Consider the following 18502-nt stretch of genomic DNA (forward strand, 5'->3'; position numbering starts at 1 on the left):
GGGGAGGGCGTGCCCCCGGGGGAGGGAACGCGACGCGGGGTCCCGGAGACCCGGGGTGTGGACCCAGCTCCCCGGCGCGCCCCGCCCCGCGGGCAAGCGGCCCCGCCCCCCGTGGCTTCTGGCGGAAATGCTCCTCCCGGCCCGCAGCGCCGCACCTCGCACTTCCGGCGGGAGGAGCCGGGCGGGGAGCTGCCGCGGCCGAGGTGAGTGGGCGGACCGCCGGCCCCCGCGCGCTCCCGGGGGCGCGGAGGGCGCGGGAGCGGGTCCCCGCCGGGCTGTGTGGGGCGCGCCTGGGATCCTGCCCTGCAGCGGGGGGGACCCGGCCTCCACGCGCCCTCGTGGGCGCGCTGCCCCGGGCTTTTCCTGAGCCCCGGCGAAGAGCTGGGCCTGGACCCCGACGGGAATCACGCCTGTCCGGCTCTGCCCCAAAGAGGCTGCATCCCGCGGTGGGCTCGGAGTGAGGGGCCGGCAGTAAACTCCTGGGCAAACAAGGAACCGTCAGGTGGTGGGAGGTGCTATGAGGATGGGGAGGGGCCCTCGAGGAGAGTTTCAGCCACGCAGAGGTGTGTGGAACAGTGTTCTAGGCAAAGGGAACAGCAGGTGCGAAAAAGGACACAGGCTTGATGTGTTTTCCATACCTCCAGGGGCCAGCGTGCTGGGTGCTGGGGGAGTGGTGGGAGAAGGAGGGTGCAGCGGTCCAAGGAGCCCAGGTGGTAGGAGGCCTTTCTGGTGGGCCTTCTGGTGGAGCTGGGATTTGCCCTGTGGCCGATCGCCTGCTTTTTGTGCTTAAGCCACCTTTCCAGGCTGCCGGGTGGGGATGGATGGTGGCGGTGCAGGGACACCAGTTAGGAAACTGTTGCAGCCACTAGGTGAAAGATCACTGTGGCTTAGACTGTGATGGTGGAGTAGAGGTGAAGGCCATAGATGGGTCCAGAAGTATATTGGAAACGGAACTGACAGGACAGGATTTGAGGAAAAAGGGAAAGAGTGGTCAAGGATAGCTTCCATCATTGATTTGGGGTTTAGACTTAAGTAACCAGATATATTATGCTGGCATTTACTAGTGATGTTTTGGGGATGGGTTGAAGAATTGGCGTGGGGCACTATGAATTTTAGGTGTCTTGAGTGGAGCTCAAGTTAGTGTGCTAGCCTGGAGCTTGTAGGAAAGGTTAGGGTTGATGTAAGGAATTTAGAAATCATTGGCATGTCCATCAGTGGGATGAGATTAAGCAAGATCAGAATTAAGATAGGTAAAAGAAGCCAGGGCCCAACATCAGGCACCCAGTTTTCACAGGTTGGGTTGACCAAGAAGGAGTTCAGAAAAGCAGAAGAAACCTTGGAGGGTGTGGGTTTGACATCCAAGAGGTTTTCCCAGGAGGAGGAAGTGGTCAGTTGTGTAAGATGCTGATGAGACTAGAGACTTTGCCCTTGAAGGGGCAGTGACGGGGAGGGCATAGTGACTAGGGGAGCAGTGGGGACAGGCTGGGGAAGTTTCACGGGACCAGGAGGGGAGTAAGCCTCTACCATGAGCCAATGTCACGTGCTGTACCTGATGCCACTGACTCCCCTCCCATGGGGAGGCTCATGATTTTATCTTCCTTTACAGTTGGGGAAACTAAGGTCCAGAAGTCAGGTAACTTGGGTCATGAAGTAGTAAGGAGAGGAGCCAGGATTTGATCCCAGGTCTTTCTCACTTCAAGCCCACACTTCTGAGCACTGAGCTGCACTGCCCATGTTCCAGCTGGGGAGATAAAGGGAAGCCAGGAGCTATGGTGATGCACCAGTTTATGTGGCTACTGCTCCGAGCTATGCCTCTTCCTGAGGAAAGTTACGCAGAATATGCAGTTCCTTTCCTGGGCAAGTAAGATTTGAAAAAGAGCATTTGCCCTTTTAAGCCTGGTTTTCCTTATCATAAAATAAGGGTGGGGACCTTATCAGTTACATGTCTCTATCTCCAATGCTAGGTATACAGAAGTGCTTAATAAATGCACATTGAGTAAGTGGTTAGATGATTTCCGAGAACCCTACTAGCTGAGGTACAATTTTGTGTTTGGGGTTCGGTGACGTTCCAAATGATAACAAGAGGAGTGTTGTTAACTTTGGGACAGTGCTTCCTGTGGGCTGGGGTAGTCATGGGGACTTCCTAGAGGTGGGGGGCCCGGACTGGCTCTTTGAAGGAAGGGCAGAATTTGGACAGTGGAGGGAGGGTGGAGGGCATTGCAGGGTTGGAACAGGAACAGCAGCAAAAGCAGAAGGTACAATAACTTCATTTACAGAAGGGTGCAGACTGCCCTGGCTTGGAAGTCATGCGTAGGAACCACAGGGAGAGGGTGCTAGAAGAAAGATTTCTTAGTGCCAGCATGCCCTGTGGTCACCTGTGGGGTGTTAGCAGTCCTCATCAGGGCTCAGTTTTGCCCCCAGGCGACATTAGGCAATGTCTGGAGACATTCTTTTTGTTTGTTTTTAAAATATGTTTCTATTGATTTCAGAGGGGAAGGGAGAGGGAGAGAGATAGAAACATCAATGACAGAATCATTGATCGGCTGCCTCCTGCACACCCCTACTGGGGATCGAGCCTGCAACCCAGGCATGTGCTCTGACCAGGAATTGAATGGTGACCTCCAGGTTCATGAGTCGGCTTTCAACCACTGAGCCACACAGGCTGGGCTGGAGACATTCTTGTTTGTCATTACTTGGGATGAGAGACAGGGATGCTACAAGCATCTAGTGGTTAGAGACCAGAAATGCTGCTAAACGTCCTACGGTGCACAGGACAGGCCTTCTCCCCACAAGACGTTATCTGGCTCCAAATATCAGTAATGCCAAGGTGGAGAAACCCTGGTCTAGAAGAAGGAGTAGGGGCCTGGAGATCTGTTAGACCCCACTGTCCAGCTGTGTTAGCCGGATTCTGACTGGGGGTGTGCGAGGAGCAGCAGGAGGCTAAAGCATCATTGGGGGGTGGGGCTCAGATGGTGGTGGTGGAGGCCAGGAAGTGTAATCCTATTGGGGATATTTTTTGAAGATAGAGCTGATGGTATTTGTTGATTGACTGTGGGCTGAGGAAAGAGGAATCAAGGATGGAAAGGAGGTTCCTCGCCTGAGCAACTAGGCGAATGGTGGTGCCCCTAGCTGAAGTGGGAAGGGGAGCAGGTTTGACGGAGGGTGGATGACAGGCATCTTCTGGACAGGCTGGGTGTGTGACGCCTGATGTTAGACATCCAAGTGGAGAGGACAAGGGGCCAGTTGGATATTCTGCATTTGATGGGGAGGTCAGAGGGAGGGATGTACAACAGGGCCATGTCAGCCTACAGAAGGCATTTCAAGTTACAGTAGGCAAAATAGCACAGTGGTTCTCAACCTCATGGATGCAACACCATCTTTTTAAGGACAAATATTGTGTTAACAACCTACCCCCACCCTCTTTATTATCTTAAATTGAAACTTATGTTTCAAAAAAACTGCCTACACATAATTTTTTTAAAAATTTCCAATGCCCAGCCGGGTGTGGCTCATTGGGGTTCGATTCCTGGTCAGGGCACATGCCCGGGTTGCGGGCTTGATCAATGACTCTTTCATCATTGATGTTTCTATCTCTCTCTCTCCCTCTCCCTTCCTCTCTCTGAAATCAATAAAAGAGATATATTTTTTTTAAAAAGTTTCAAAAAAATAAAATAAAATAAAAAATTGCCAATGCCCTAACCAGGATGTAAAAGAGAAATAAAAGGAACTTTCAATATGTAAGTTCCTGGGCACAGGATACTAGAAGCTACAACGAAGCAGGCCCTGCCTTCACCACTCCTGTAGAACCTGTGGGAACTCGATGGCCACAGTGCCCACTGCTACAACGTGCTTTGTGGGAAGCTCAAAACCCATGCGTGCCAGGACTGTAGGTGATGGGGTTTTTCCAGACTGGGAGCTCATAGTACCCTTTTATCAAAAACAGTTCAGCTTCCCTCTAGTGTACATGGTAAAGGTATTCTTGGAAATTTTAGTACCTGGGAGAACCATGGAAGAACTGCTCTGTGTTAGCTTTAAAACAGAGTTGGGTTCTAGGTTCAGGTAATTATAAGCAGGTCTTTCACCTACAGGAATATCAAAGTCATGCAGGGTGCAGAACAGTTCTGAGTTATGTGGACTGTCCCCCTCGTAGTCCCCACTCACTAAAAGCTAGGAATGTCCCCCCAAAACACCACCAAAGTTTTCCAGAGTTCCACTGGAGAGAATCAGAGCCCTAGGGTATCCTTTGGGACCTGAGCCTTGTGCCAGCTTCCAGTTTGCCTTGGGGGAGGGGAAATGATAACCCAGGTTCCAGAGTACAGAAACAGTGTAAATACTCCCTGTGGAAAGGCCTGGGGAGGGGAAGTTGGTTGATCAGATGGTTCTAGGAAGGCTTCAAGGAGGTGGCATTTCAGCAAGGTAGGAACATTTCAGAGGAGGAGATGGGAGGAGGGACACACAGGTGAAGCAGCAGGTGGAATAATGCTAGAATGGGGTGTCTGCCTGGTCTCCCCCAGTCCTGGCATACTCTGGGTACTCACTGGGGTTGGTTGGGTTGATAGGGAGCCAGGAAGTGGTTTAGTTTGGCAAGACCCGAGGTAGGCTCCATGTCTGTGAAACTGGTTGTTAGAGGCTAAGGCAAGGTAGGTGTTGGTTTCCTGGTCCATTTTAACTAACCTTAAAGACCGACCGGATTAGTCCCTTGAAAACCACAGGCCCCCTCTCTTGAAATGAATCATCACCATATGGAGAACTTACAGTGTTCAAGGTGGGGCTATAAGGCCAGCACGGACATAGTGGGCCCTGTCTTTGTGGCGCTCACAGCCTCCCCGGGGCGCAGATATCACTCAGGTTGTCCTGCCCTGCATAGGTTTGATGAAGGAATCATGGGGGAGCTGTGAGAGCAGCCTGTGTCTCAGGGGCACCCATCACATCGAGGGCGGGTTCCTGAGAAAGCAGCATTTGAGCTGAAGATGAGCAGATCAGCTGAGAAAGTAACGGAGGCAGGGTGGAGCGTTGGCTCCTTTGGGCAGCAGGAAGAAGCCTGGTGTGCTTGGGGAGCTGAAAGGCTGCTGGCTGGCAGGACTGGGGCAAGAGGGCTGGAGCTGAGCCAGAGAGGCTGGCAGGGGCCCTATCAGGCCTTTTTAGCCTCAAGAAGGGTTTTGATCTCTATCTTAAGAGCACTGGAAGCCACAGAAGGGCTTTAAGCAGTGGTCTGATATGATCAGATTTATGTTTTAAAAAGGTCACTTTGGTAGCAATTCATGGAGAACAGCCTGAGGTGACAAGAGAGTGGATGTGACCGGGAGCTCTGCTGTGGTAGACTGTGCCTTGCGTGGGCTCCTTCCCGCCGTTCTGTCTGCTCTGATCTGCTCCCTGCAGGTCAGGTTGGGCCTGTGGTGGGTGGAGTCAAGTGGCCCTCACTCTGCCCAAGCCACCAGAGCTGCCTTTTCATCCTTCTAGCCTCAGACCTGGGGATCTGTGAGCCCTGCATCCGGTTAACCATGGAGGGGATTGCCTCAGGCCACCAGCCCCTTAGGTGAGGACTCCGCCTAGGGCTCCGTTCACCGTCTTGAATCATGAAGGTGAAGAGAACTCCTCTAACCAGGCGACATTTTTGTTGAAAATCGTGGCCCAGGGCCAGCGGCTCTTCCCACGGCCCATCTTCAGGAGAGGTGCCTGCCCCCACTGACCCCAGCTAGGGAGTTGCCGCTTCCACAGATGGGGAGGTGGGCCCTCGACGTGGCCTTTGTGTGGAAGGCAGTGTTGACCCTGGGACTGGTCCTGCTCTACTACTGCTTCTCCATCGGCATCACCTTCTACAACAAATGGCTGACCAAGGTGACTCGGAGGCCTGTGGGGTGGGACACTCGGAGGGAGGTGGCTGGGGCTACAGTGTCCCTGATATTTAACAACAGGAAGGCACAGGCTTCAGCCAGTCAGACTGGAGCCCAGTCACACTAGTGATGGGACAGGGCCCTACAGCCAGCCCTGACACGCCAGGGATTCCACTGAAATGTTTGGATCAAGGGGAAATTGGGTGAGGAATGAGCTGGGGAGACTTGGGGGGCTTAAGCAGCAGCTGTTGACCAACAGGTAGAAAAGTAGTTCAGTACTCTAAAAACTGTCACAGCCGTCCTGGCCCACACTGGCTGTTACCTGGATGTGGGTCGTGGAGAAGGGCTGAAGCAGGCAGCTAACAGGCTGTTAAAGGGGTGGAGACAGCATCTAGCTATGATTGGGCCCCATTCTTCCACCTGCTCTGTGACCTCCAAAGTTGGGACCAACCCTCTCATGCCAACTGATTGCGGTGTGGGTGAAAGCCCTTCATACACTGCAGAGCCCCCAGGAAGCACCCAGTTAGCGCCACTGCCGCCAAGTAAAGGGAGGGTGGTGGTGGGGGGCAAGTGCGGTCTGGCTGTCTAAACCGTGCCTGGGCTGGCTGTGCTTTGGGCTCCACACAGAGCTTCCACTTCCCCCTCTTCATGACGATGCTGCACCTGGCCGTGATCTTCCTGTTCTCCGCCCTGTCCAGGGCGCTGGTCCAGTGCTCCAGTCACAGGGCCCGCGTGGTGCTGAGCTGGACTGACTACCTCAGAAGAGTAGCTCCAACAGGTGTGTGCCTGTGGGGAGGGCCAGACAGGAGGAGAGTTGCTTGGGAGGCCATAGGCCAAAAGCAAAAGGAAGCCTTTGTGGCTTGAAGCTTAGGCCCCTCTTTCCCTGCCCCACCCCATGTTTCCTCCTGTCTGCATGCCTTTCTCACCCCCACTTGTGTCCCCTACGGACTCCCCATCTTCTCACTTGCCCATGCACACCTGGAAAAGCCCCAGTGTGGCAGTGGCCTTGTAGCTAGTTCCCTTGGCCTTGAACATGCACCCTGAGCTGTGTTCCCAGGCCTGGAGATAGTGGTGAACAGAGCTTATAGTCCCTGCCCTTGCTGAACTGACCATAGAGAAAGGGAACCAACCAAGGCAGGGCTGGGTGCTGGGTGCTGGGTGCTGGGTGCTGGGCAGGGAGGGTTCCTCAGAGCAAGGACTAAGTTGGCTGGGACCTGGAGTGGGACCTTTGGTCCTGGGAGGAAAGTGCACTCTGTGCCCCTGGAGGTTTAGTGCATGTGGAAGTCTGAAAGGGAACAGAGAGTGTCTCCAGGTGCTGAGAACTCAGCGTTGGTGAGGGGAAGTGAGAGGAATGAGAGGGTGGAAGAGATCAGGTCCTGGAGGGCCAGGTCCTCCTCCTCCGTGACTTCTCTGAAGAGTTTGCAGGATCAGGTTAATACCCGTCATCAGGGGGTATTCAAAATATTTAACAAGTGGGAACAACACAGGCCCCAGCCAGTCAGAATGCACCACAGCCTGAATGCTGGAGCAAACCCCCACCCCCCACCTTCTTTTGGTCAGGACTTAACCTTTTAGTTGCTGAGTATAAAGCAAGGCCTGAGGGCTCCAGAGAAAGCCAGGGTGAGCAGTGCAAAGCAGGGGGCACTTGGGTGCCTCACAGAAGTGTTCTAATAACTGGTGCCCCCATACCGCCTGCCCTTCCTCCCCCGCATGTCTGGTGGGCATCCCTTGTCTCCACAGCACTGGCAACGGCGCTTGATGTGGGCTTGTCCAACTGGAGTTTCCTCTACATCACTGTCTCACTGTGAGTACTGCCACACCTGCCACCTCCCCTCAGGTGCAAGTTCTCTCTGTCTGTCCAGCTGGCTATCTGCACACCTGACCGACAAGCCAGCCTCTATACCAGTCTCTGGGACCAGCCCTCTCTTAGCTCCTCCCTGACACCCAGCAGCTCTCCAGAAACTGACCAGCCTCTTCCTTACCCTGGGGCACACAGGGGATGCTGTGCCTGCCTGCCAGGCGCCCTGGGGAAGTCAGGGGCTCAAACAGAACGGGGACAATCACAGCTCCGGAGGAAGGGGGTGACGGTGTGCAGTGCACACACCTACACAGCAGGGAGGCGTGGCAGTTACTTCTTCGGTTTTGTGCTTCAGAGAGCACGTCCCTGCCTTCTCCCCCCCTCATCCTTTCTTCCCCATCCTGGTCTCCACTGAGGGGTGGGTAATAATAGCCTTGTTGAGCACAGTGTCAGACCCGCAGCCTTTTCTCCCTGGTGATGGTTAGAAGCCTCTGAGATTTCTTTCGATTAAAGGTCACGTATCAGCCCAGGTGACTCAGGCCACCTTCTTTTGGTCTTTTGTACCCAGATTGCCCTGCTGCCCTGAGCAGAGCCAGTTGCCCTCAGGGAAGTCAGGAGCCTCCCCCCCCCTTTCCAGCCCACTGATTGTACTATGGGCTCCTTTCTGGATGGCAGGTATGAGCCCCGGGCTGCAGCCATGCATTGTGGTAATTTTTGCTTCCAGGTACACAATGACCAAATCCTCAGCCGTCCTCTTCATCTTGATCTTCTCTCTGATCTTCAAGCTGGAGGAGCTGGTGAGGCACCAGCATCCCTTTTGTCCCTCCTACCCACACCGATGTTAAAAATGAAAAGAGGGATCTGAGCAGTGGCTCATCACTGTGTGACAGAAGAGACATTCCCAGTCCAGGTGGCAGAAGCTCCTGTAGCTGAGGAAGGACCTAGGACTGGGCACTACTGAGAATTTTAGAAATGGTGTGGCACGCAGGGGTAAAGACCAAAGGAGGAAGGGTTCAAGGAAGAGGGGCCAGGTCAGGTCAGGCTGGGTCGGAGGCTCCCTGCTGTGTGAGGCAGTACCCTTTGTTTCCTAGTCCAGAGGAGGGGGGAAGCCACTTGGGGGCCTAGGACAGCCATAGGAAAGCACTTCAGTATTTTAGGGCAGGTAGGGATGTTGGGGACATGTCAGTTGAACATCAGCCCTGTGTTTATCTCTGGGAAGGAGCTGGCCAAGGTGGTGGGGAGAAAAGAGCTAGCCAAGGTGGCTGCTGACCCCCAAACCCCAGGTAGGATGACCTTGAGACTCCCAAGTTAGTTGCCACCTGCTCCCCATCCTAATAGCGTGCAGCGCTGGTGCTGGTGGTGCTCCTCATCGCTGGGGGACTCTTCATGTTCACCTACAAGTCCACGCAGTTCAACGTGGAGGGCTTTGCCTTGGTGCTGGGGGCCTCGTTCATTGGTGGCATTCGCTGGACCCTCACCCAGATACTCCTGCAGAAGGCTGAACTTGGTGAGAGACGGGCCCGGGTACCAGGCAGGGTGGAGGCAGGCTGGCCAGGCCTGATGGCTCACCCATGTCCCCATCCTGTAGGGCTCCAGAACCCCATCGACACCATGTTCCACCTGCAACCACTCATGTTTCTCGGGCTCTTCCCTCTCTTTGCCATATTTGAAGGTAGGTTGTGCCGTCCACCTCGGGGCACCTCTGTACAGCAGATCCCCAATCCCTGCTCTGTGCCCAGCACTGTGGTAGCTACAGAGGATACAGAGATCAAAGGTGTGGCCCCTCCCCCGGCAGTGCCTGGTTTGGGTGTCTGGACAGACACTTAAACCAAATGGCTAGAATCCAGCATGATAAATGTTACATGGAAAGTGTATGAAATAGAGCAGGCGGTAATGACAGTGAATGTGTTCAGTCCCAAACGTATGCCAGGGCTGTTCTAATCATTTTACATATATCAACTCTTAATGCTCCCCTAAATCCCATGGGGCAGTTTTTTTAATATGCTCATCTTGCAGGTGAGAGAAACTGAGGCAGAGAGAAGTAAAGATAACCTTGCTTCGGGTCCCATGGCTCATAAATGAACCTGAATTCAGGTCCAGGAGCTGGCTCCAGAGTCCCTCCTCTTAACCATTAGGCTGTGTTCTGCCTCTTAGGAGCAGAGGGTCGTGAATTGTCTCAGGATGATAGGGTGGAAAGGCTAGTCAGAAAGGTTTCCCAGACAGTGTATCTGGGGGCATGAATGGGACTTTGACAGGCTGGTGTGGGCGGGGCATCCCAGAAAGTCTGAGCTGTAGGCTCAAAGGAATGGAGTGTGTGTTGGCCAGAGGGGGTGGTACTGGGAGCCTGTGCACATGAACCTGACAAGTGAGCAGTTCCCCTCCACGGTCATCTCCCAGAGAGGAGAGGTGGGGAGAATTGTCTGGGCTGGGAGGTGCAGCGCCATGCTCCTGCCTCTGATGTTTTGGGATTACTTTGTCCCGTTTATCCTTCCTCCAGGAGTCCCTTCTGTCCTCAGGGTCATTACAGAAAATTCTGTCCCACATTCATTTAAGTTTCAAGCAGCGAAGCGTCTTGAACCTCTCTGAGAAAATTATTCTGCAGCCCCGTTGTCCAGGAAACTTCCGTCTGCAGCCTCATTTTTCTTCCTTTTTAACATCTCTCCCCATTCCTTCATTATGTCCCTGTACCCAGTGCCACACGCACCCCCCCCTTCCTGGGTGCTTACACCATTCCCCATCTCTACAAACCCTCATCCGAAAGCCCCTGCTAGTCGTCACTTAGCAAAGCTGCATGGATTTAGCTCCTTTAATCTTTTCTGGTAAATTAATCCCCCAAGCGCCTTCATTACTTATGTTGCTTTCCCCGAATTCTCTCCAATTTGCCCCTGCCTTTGCAGTACTGCTGAGCCCAGCACCAGACAAGATGTCCTGCATCGTGAGGCTATTTGCCTGAGGGGGTGGGGGGTGGGGGAGCTGTCACTCTGCAATTCTTTGGTGCTTCCCTCCAAAAACCTCAAAGTCCTTGGCCAGCCTCCTGTTCCCGCAGGTGTGTCCTTTGTGCCTAGTCTGGGCTCACCTCAGATCCTGCCAATGCTCCCAGCGGCTTTCCTGCAGGGAGGGACCCCAGAAATCATCCTCTCACATGGGCAGCATTGGAGGGCCAAGAACCCTCTGAAAGCCTAAGCAAAGTTCACTGCATGGGTGCCTGTGTGGGTGTCTCTGGAGCGAGGGGCCTTGGCTTTTGTCAAGTATTTATATGCAGTGTTTGTTTTTTGAGAACTCTTCATCAGACTATACCATCTGTTCAAGAAACACTGGTCTAGTCCCAACCCACTCATTCTATTAGTGGGGAAACTGTGCTCTGAAAGGGGGCATGTCTCAGCCACGTCCCACAACCATATAATAGGCCCGGATTAAAATGGCGAGATTAGTAAGGACAGAGTTTTGTCCCTGTTTATAGGTGCCCTGCCTGAAATTGAGAACAAGGGACTCCCTCCGTGGGCCAGGGCATCAACAGTCCTCACCTGCTGGCTGCTCCACCTCTCTTTGGCTCATTAGTTATCTCAGCTGCCAAGGCCACAGGAAGTCACCACCCTCACTGCTCCTTCCACAGATGGGAGGGAAATGTCCTGTGAAAGAGCAGGGTGCTCCCGTGGATTTTCTCTGTGGTGCCATCCCCTGTATTTAGCCCAGGGGCTCCAAAGCCCTCCCCATCACTCCCTATTAGGATCTCAGGCTCCTATGCCCCAGGGCGCTCTGGCAGCCATCACTGCTTCCCTAGCGTTCCTAAGACTCAGGCCATCTGTGTGGGCTTCTCCCATCCTTGTCCTCCGGGCCTCCCACAGTCAGCAGGTGCTTAGTAAGTATGCTCGGCGACTGGCAGATCTCACCCAGCTGCAGGAGGGTGAGGCCGCCCAGGCAGGCACACCCAGGACATGGTCGTCCCTCTCTCCCCCATTGCTTTCAGGTCTCCATTTGTCCACATCTGAGAAAATCTTCCGTTTCCAGGACACAGGGCTGCTCCTACGGGTACTTGGGAGCCTCTTCCTTGGCGGGATTCTTGCCTTTGGTTTGGGTTTCTCCGAGTTCCTCCTGGTTTCCAGAACCTCCAGCCTCACTCTCTCCATTGCCGGCATTTTTAAGGTACAGACTCAGAGGTGACCCCAATCCTGTCTTAGAGAGGAACCCCTGAGGGTATTTCTCACCAGCAGCTCCTGCATCCCAGGGCCTACAGAGAAGAGATAGAGGTACCTCACTAGGGTGCTAAGTGCCATGCTTTCATCTATACCCCCTCCCACCCTCACTGCAGCCCTGTGAGGTGGGGATGGGTCATCAGACATGAAGAGCTGCTCCTACCCAAGAAAACAGAGAGGTGACTGAGCTGGTTGCAGAGCCAGGTCTGACTCCACTAGGTTTGGGACACATTTACATTTTACCAGGAATGCCAACTCTGATCGTTTGGCAGCGGCCTGGAACCATGGGTTGAGAAGCCCCCATCCAGACTCATCAGTAACAAGTTCTGTGGTTGATTGATGATGTCTGCCACGGGCACAGTTAAGTCGGAGTGCCTGTGCTTGCTGAGCCTGCCTTTACCTCTTCCTGGCAGCACTCTTACTTCTCTTCGTCACTTTCCCCTTCCCTTCTCCACCATGTCTCACTCCCTCTTCCAGGCCATGGAGGGAGTTTGTGCTTTGATATTGGAGCAGTGCTGCCTGAAAGCAGAAATATAGGGCTCCCCAAGGGTCTTCTGGTTGCCATCCAAATGAGGAGGCATAAGCTGTCATTCTCAGAATGAGTCATGTCATAGTGCCATTTGCAGCCACTGTGTACCAAGAACCCAGGACTAGTGAGTGTCCCTCAAAGCATTCTCCCCTGGCAGCTGAGAACTCCCCATCTGAACCTTCCAGAAGGGCAGCTCTCCTTTATTCCTGGGAACATGACTGCATTTGGTTTGCCTCTTTTTATTCTGACAATTCTGTGAAAGCACCTCCTTTGTTTCATCTCAGTAACACAAAGGGAGGAAAGCATTACAGGCAGGCCCAGCCCTCTGAGCCCAGTAGAAGCTTCCTCTTTGCCCTGCAGGCCAGCCTGCCCCGCCCTGGAGTTTGGGCGAGTCTGGCTCTCTCCCATGGGTATGCTCAGTGCCTCGGCCCTCCTTGCAAAGGGGCCAACTCATCCCGCTAATCACTTCCCCTTCCTGCTTCTCTGCCCATAGGAAGTCTGCACTTTGCTGTTGGCAGCTCATCTGCTGGGTGATCAGATCAGCCTCCTGAACTGGCTGGGCTTTGCCCTCTGCCTCTCAGGAATATCTCTGCATGTCGCCCTCAAAGCCCTGCACTCCAAAGGTAACCAGCGCCCCTTTCAGAAGTCTGTGTTCTGATGACATTCTCCCCCTGACAGCCCCTCAGATTTCCCCTCAACCCAGCCCTGCCAGGAAGAGGCAGGTGGCCCTCTGCTTCCCCAAAGTAGCTCCAGACTACACAGTTCAGCCGCCTCTGCGTTGGCTGTTGCTCTAATTCAGGAAGTATGCCTGGTGGCTCTGCCACCCCGCCATTCCTCTGAAAAGACAGGAGTCATCTCTAAGGAGCTGGGATGGGGGGCTTGGGTGACTGAGCACGCAGTCACATCAGGGCACACCAAGGACCTATGATTGGGGCTGTAACTGGTCTCTTTATCCCCAGGTGATGGTGAGAAGCCCTTGAAGGGGCTGGGCTCCAACCCTGACCTGGAGCTGCTGCTCCGGAGCAGCCAGCCAGAGGAAGGTCACGATGAGGCGGAGGAGGAAGATGAGTACTTTGTGGCCCAAGGATAGCAGCGACCAGCCAGGGAGCAGCTTGAAAGCAGGCCTCTCCCAGCCTTTATACTGATGGCAGCTCAGGGACCCGGGTGACTGCTCACAGCAGCTGGAAGCAGTGGGCCAGAAGTGTCCCAGGCTGGGCCTTGGGTAGCACATGACCACATGGTTGGGCTGGGTCGGGGAATTGGTCAAACAGAGGGGTGAGCACTAGGCCAGCCTCAGACCTGGCCTGAGGGGCCTCAAGCTGTGCCAGAGTCACAGTGGACAAAAGGAGCGCTGTTCTCAACTGCTGCCATGCTCTGGTTGCCAAGATTATGATTTCAGAGGCTTCATGGTTTTCTGAGGGGACTGGGTTTGGACTGCAGAGCAGTTGGGAAGGGGAGATGGAGAGGCTAGGGACTTATCACCTGGAGAGCTCTTTGCTTAGAGAGCAGATCTATTTATACTTTGGAAATAAAGGGTTTACAGTCCACTGGCCACTTCCTGTTGCCTGGAGGTGTGGGGGCAGGGAGGGGCAGTCCGGCCTGGTCTCTGTGCCTGGGGCCTCTCAGATGACTGGTCAGACTCCAGGCCTTCCCATCATGTGTGCTCCCAATTGAGTCCCAGGACCTCCTCGGGGGCCCAAGCACACCTGCAGGCAGGAAGAACAGTAATATGCACTGAGCACCATATTCTGGGGATCTTAACCCTTTCACAACCTGACTGTCACTTACTGGCCCTGTGACCTTAACCAAATTACTTAACCTCTCTGTACCACAGTGTTTTCATCTTTGAAATGGGGGTAATAATTGTCTCAGAGTTGTCCTAAAGATTGGAAACAGCTTAAATATGTATGTTTATTTTGAAAAGCCTTTCAACAACCATGGATCCAAGACCCTAAATGAGCGGCCGACTTAGGGTTCACTGTGCCAGGTCTGTGTGCCCAGTGTTTGTCCATAGAGCGTAGATGGATGGGTTTGTGAGCCTCTGGGCCTTCCCATCACCTACCTTGGAGGAGTCACACTGCCCCTCTAGACTGCAGACTTTATCAAATGGGGAGAGAGAGCACCAGAACCCAGCTCTGATGTGCTGTGGTTCTGAGGCCTGACCTGCTCCTGTGAGCTGGTTCCCCTGGATTGGGAGGGGGCTGCTTGCCAAGGGGTCACATCCTCCCAAGCAGAAGTGCTTTTAGGCATTCACAGCAGGTGGCGCCATTGCACCACAAGGTGACTCCAATTGTGGGAACTCCCACCACCATCCAAACCCAGGCAGGGGTCCTTGGAAGAGGATAGTGGGTGTCTGCGGGTGGTGACCTGGACATGGGCATGTTATGAACTGTTCTGATCAGATTGGAGCCATGAAAGCTCTTTTAAGCATAGGAGAATGTTAATACTTGAGGAACAGGACAGGCAAACTTTTTGTAAAGGGCCAGATAGTAAATATTTCCCATTTGGGGGCCATATGGTCTCTGTTGCAGCTACTCAAGTCTGCTGTTATAGCAGGAAAGCTGCCACCAACAGATACAGAAACACGGGCGTGCTGAGTTCCAGTGAAACCTTATTTACAGAAATAGGATTTGGCTTGTTGGCTGTAGTTTGCCAACCCCTGCTGTAGAAGAAACCTTAAGAATTGCTTAGTCCTACTCCCAGACTTACAGCAGGGAAACGGGAGGAGGGGAGGGGGACTAGTCTGAGGTCCTCAGAGCCTCTAGGCTCAGGAATTCAGCTTCACGGCTCAGACTCCTTCCACACATGGAGGTGTGACACACCAAGGGCTCTGCTGAGGTGGTGCCTTATCTGGTCCCTGCACCTCTGCTCCCCTTGGATTCTCTAAGCTCAGAGGCCAGGATTAAAGGAAGCTTATGCCCCATAAGAGATGATGTGGGGAGAACCAGCAAAAAGGAGGAGACAGGACCTCCTTGCTTCTGCCTCTGCCCCTCTGCTCCTCTGCCTCTCTGCCTCTGCCTGGGAGGCTGCTTGGGATGCAGGATGATTGGGTTGTGGAGAGCCTGCCAGAGGCCCCCTGGCTCAGATGGACAAGAGCTTCCTGTCTATCCCCCCCACACACACACACCATCCCAGTCTTCCCACACAGGGAGCAAGAGCTGCTATCTGGTGCAGTAATTACAGGGTGCAGAGCGGGGCCCTTGCCACCCGCATGTTGGGTTCAATGACAGCCCCTCACTTAGCAGCAATTACCAGCTGATCCTAGAGAAGGGCTCCCTCCCCTCCCCCTCTGCCAGCCCCATCACCTGGCCTCCCAGGCCAGACCCTGCTCACCCTAGAAGCACCCATGCTTTCTGCAGCCATTGCATCTCAGGGTTGCAGTGTTGCCATAGTAACTCGGTGCTTGCGCAGGTTTCAGGAAGCTGAGGATGTGACTTGTCTCTCCAAGGCTGCGGTGTCTGTCCCCATGAAGCCTACAGCTCCAGGGCTTCTGAAGAGGGAGGAGGGAATGTAGGCTGACCTGTAGGTTGGAGTTTTAAGTGCTTACATGCCCACAGACTCTCCCGGGAGCCTACCGTGGAAGGAAGGTTATTGCCCCCAATATAGGAGGATGTCTGTAGTCGAGGTCGTGGTGGGGATGGGAACGAGCTGCAGTTTGCCTGTGGGAGAAACCTGCAAAGGCAGGCAGGGCCTGGAATGCCTTCATCTTCATTCTCTACCCTCTCTGCAACGAGGGCTCGGGGCATCACCTCCATCTGTTTTGCTCCATTCTGCTGAGAGAGAAAAAAAAGTAAAATCCCAGTGGTTTGAGAGTAGAGTTACATGGAACCAAGAGAATGGTCTTTGTGATACTTGCCACAGCTTTCTGCATCATGACTGTTGATAGACTGAGTTGGGTCCCCAATGTGCAGAGAACCGAGGATGGGGACTCTGATCATCCATTTGGGTTGATGGCATTCAGGGAGTGCTGATCCCATGCCAGACATTGAACTTGGGATAGAAACGTTTGTTCTTGTAGAGACGGCAAATGGGACCATCCTTCCTCCCAGCCCAGAGAAGTGTTGAGGCAGGGGACCAGGGAAACTGGGAGAATAACAGAATGGACCGGATACTGGGCACCCTCGAGGCCTCTCACATAAGCTATATAATTCCTAAACCCCAGTGCAGTAGGAGTTGGCTGTACCCATTTCATAGCTGTGGAAAGTAAGCTCATAGAGGTTAAGCATGACGGTGGCGGAGAGCGAGCCTCGGAGACCTGGAGTCACGTCCCTGCCCTGTGACTAGCTGCGTGTCTTGGGCATTTTGCTGATCCCCTCTGGGCCTGTTTCCTTGTCTATAAAGCAGGAATCCTAACCCATATCTCCTACTGAAGCTATTGTGAAGATGAAGTGTCTGTAAAGCAGCAGCACAGTGCTGGGCACATAGTGATAGCCACTTAGTAAATGTCAGCAGTGAGGATGTGACATAACTTGCCTAGGTGACAAAGAAGTGAGAGGAGGAGCAAGCCTGGAGTCCTGCTGCTGCAGTGCTGGCACAGCAGAGCCCTTAATAGGTACATGTTCTGTGCAGGAATTTCCAACAGTGGGGATTAAAGTGGGTTTTTTCCAGGGACCATCCTCACTTCTAAATGATTTGTCCTGCAGGAAAAAGCTGTCCACCACCCATTTCTGCCAGCCCCTAGCCCCGCAGCCATCCCCTGAGCCTTCACTCTGACATCAGCCGGTCCCCTTTGCCCCTGCTTTGTAGTAACCAGTTAGCTTGACTTCTGTTCCCATGGTTATCTGCAGTTTCGTTGGCAACTAGTACATTTCCCAGGAACAGACCCGCAGCCTTGGTTCTGCTGGCATCCTGCTGGTAGGGCTGTCCCCTTCTCCTGGATGTCTGATGAGAACTCTCCTGCTGGGACAACAGAGGGACAGAACAGAGAACCAGGAGAAAACGCATTGAAATGCATTTAATAAATTTTTCTAGAGCATCTACAATACACCCTGCCCAGTGAGAGCTGCTGGAGGTATAGTCATTAAGACACTATCCTTGTCCTCAAGGAACTTCTGCCAGCTGCCAGATCTTTTAATCCAGTAGGTTCCCTGGGAAGCAGACTCAGGGATGGAGATTAGAGTGTCGATGAGGCTTAGAAAATGGTCGTGGGAGAAATGCAAGTGGAAGGAGGAGAAGGACACCGGCTGGAGAGTGGGAGAAGCAGAGTCCTGACAAAGGGCCCAGGACCTCACGGGAGCCCTGAGCTGAGACAACCCTCAGACTTGTCCCCAGGTGAGGTGAAAGGTTCAGGCCTTTGATTTCTACAAGGATCTGTCATTGGAAGTGAACCGACCCCTGGCAGGAGGTGTGGCTTTGTGTGAGGCTGTTTCCTACCAATTGAGAGAATCTCCAAAGAGCTATGACAGCTGAGGGCCATCTAGCCCCACTCCTGGCAGTTACAGAAACAGTCTTTCATTCCCCAAGGGGGTCTGAACAGATCATCACAGCCTGCTCTACACCAGGGGCCCCTGAAGAGGGAAAAAAAATCTGGCATGTATGTGCATTTGTGCATTTTTTCTGGGGAAGGGTACTTTTGACCCCTAAAAGATTAAAAGCCACTGGTCTAGGGAAAGCCAAAGTTGCCCCAAACTGTAAAATAACATGATCAGAGGTGTACACTATGGGCGCTCAGTATAGATGATGGATGGGCGGATGATGGATGGGTGTATGAATGGATGGATGGGTGGATGGGTGGATGGATGGATAGATGTCATAACAGAAGAATGAATGAAACGCACAGACAAAGGAGCAACCAATTCTGCCTGGGGCAGGAGAACAAAGATTTTCAGGAGGAGCTGACCATTTTGAACTGTCTTGAAGACCAACAGAGTTGCCAAGCAGATGTAAGGGTAAAGCATACCAGACGGGGGAAGAGCAGATGCAAAGACGGAGGCTGGGAACTGTGTGTTGGGTACTGTATGTAGGAGTTAGTTCACCTGGGTAAGAGGAGGGGGAGGGGTCCCCTCCTTTGAAAAGACCCCAGGAGGCATCCTGATAGGAATTGTTCCCCAAAGTTGCTCTTGAATAAGTTGGTATCTCCTTCCAGGAGCTCTCCCCTTCCACCAACACTCAGCAATTGCCTGTGTCTCCAGGTGGGGGGAGGAGGAGG

At 53.5% G+C, this 18502-nt stretch overlaps 1 protein-coding gene across 2 annotated transcripts; it reads left to right on the forward strand.

The window, feature by feature from the left end:
• The first annotated feature begins 178 nt into the window (after window positions 1–178).
• On the forward strand, window positions 179–15074 carry SLC35H1 (solute carrier family 35 member H1). Of its 2 annotated transcripts, none has more exons than XM_087818707.1 (10): window positions 179–203; window positions 5461–5838; window positions 6462–6612; window positions 7575–7638; window positions 8357–8429; window positions 8971–9139; window positions 9221–9304; window positions 11600–11775; window positions 12848–12977; window positions 13314–15074. In XM_087818707.1, the coding sequence occupies exons 2-10, from the start codon at window positions 5719–5721 to the stop codon at window positions 13442–13444; spliced, it is 1098 nt and encodes a 365-aa protein (XP_087674833.1). In that variant the 5' UTR covers window positions 179–203; window positions 5461–5718; the 3' UTR covers window positions 13445–15074. The 2 variants fall into 2 exon arrangements, with proteins under 2 accessions (XP_087674833.1, XP_016060304.1); XM_016204818.2 differs by lacking the exon at window positions 179–203 and adding an exon at window positions 420–446.
• The last annotated feature ends 3428 nt before the right edge of the window (window positions 15075–18502 follow it).

The sequence above is a fragment of the Miniopterus natalensis genome, chromosome 7, assembly GCF_054644295.1.
Source record: "Miniopterus natalensis isolate mMinNat1 chromosome 7, mMinNat1.hap1, whole genome shotgun sequence".
In the NCBI taxonomy this organism is placed as follows: Eukaryota; Metazoa; Chordata; class Mammalia; order Chiroptera; family Miniopteridae; genus Miniopterus; species Miniopterus natalensis.

Coding starts and splice junctions, on each gene's coding strand:
- SLC35H1 (XM_087818707.1), top strand. CDS start 5,719: ATGGGGAGGTGGGCCCTCGACGTGGCCTTTGTGTGGAAGGCAGTGTTG. Junction 7,639..8,356: donor CTCTACATCACTGTCTCACT/GTGAGTACTGCC, acceptor TTTTGCTTCCAG/GTACACAATGACCAAATCCT. Junction 12,978..13,313: donor CAAAGCCCTGCACTCCAAAG/GTAACCAGCGCC, acceptor CTTTATCCCCAG/GTGATGGTGAGAAGCCCTTG.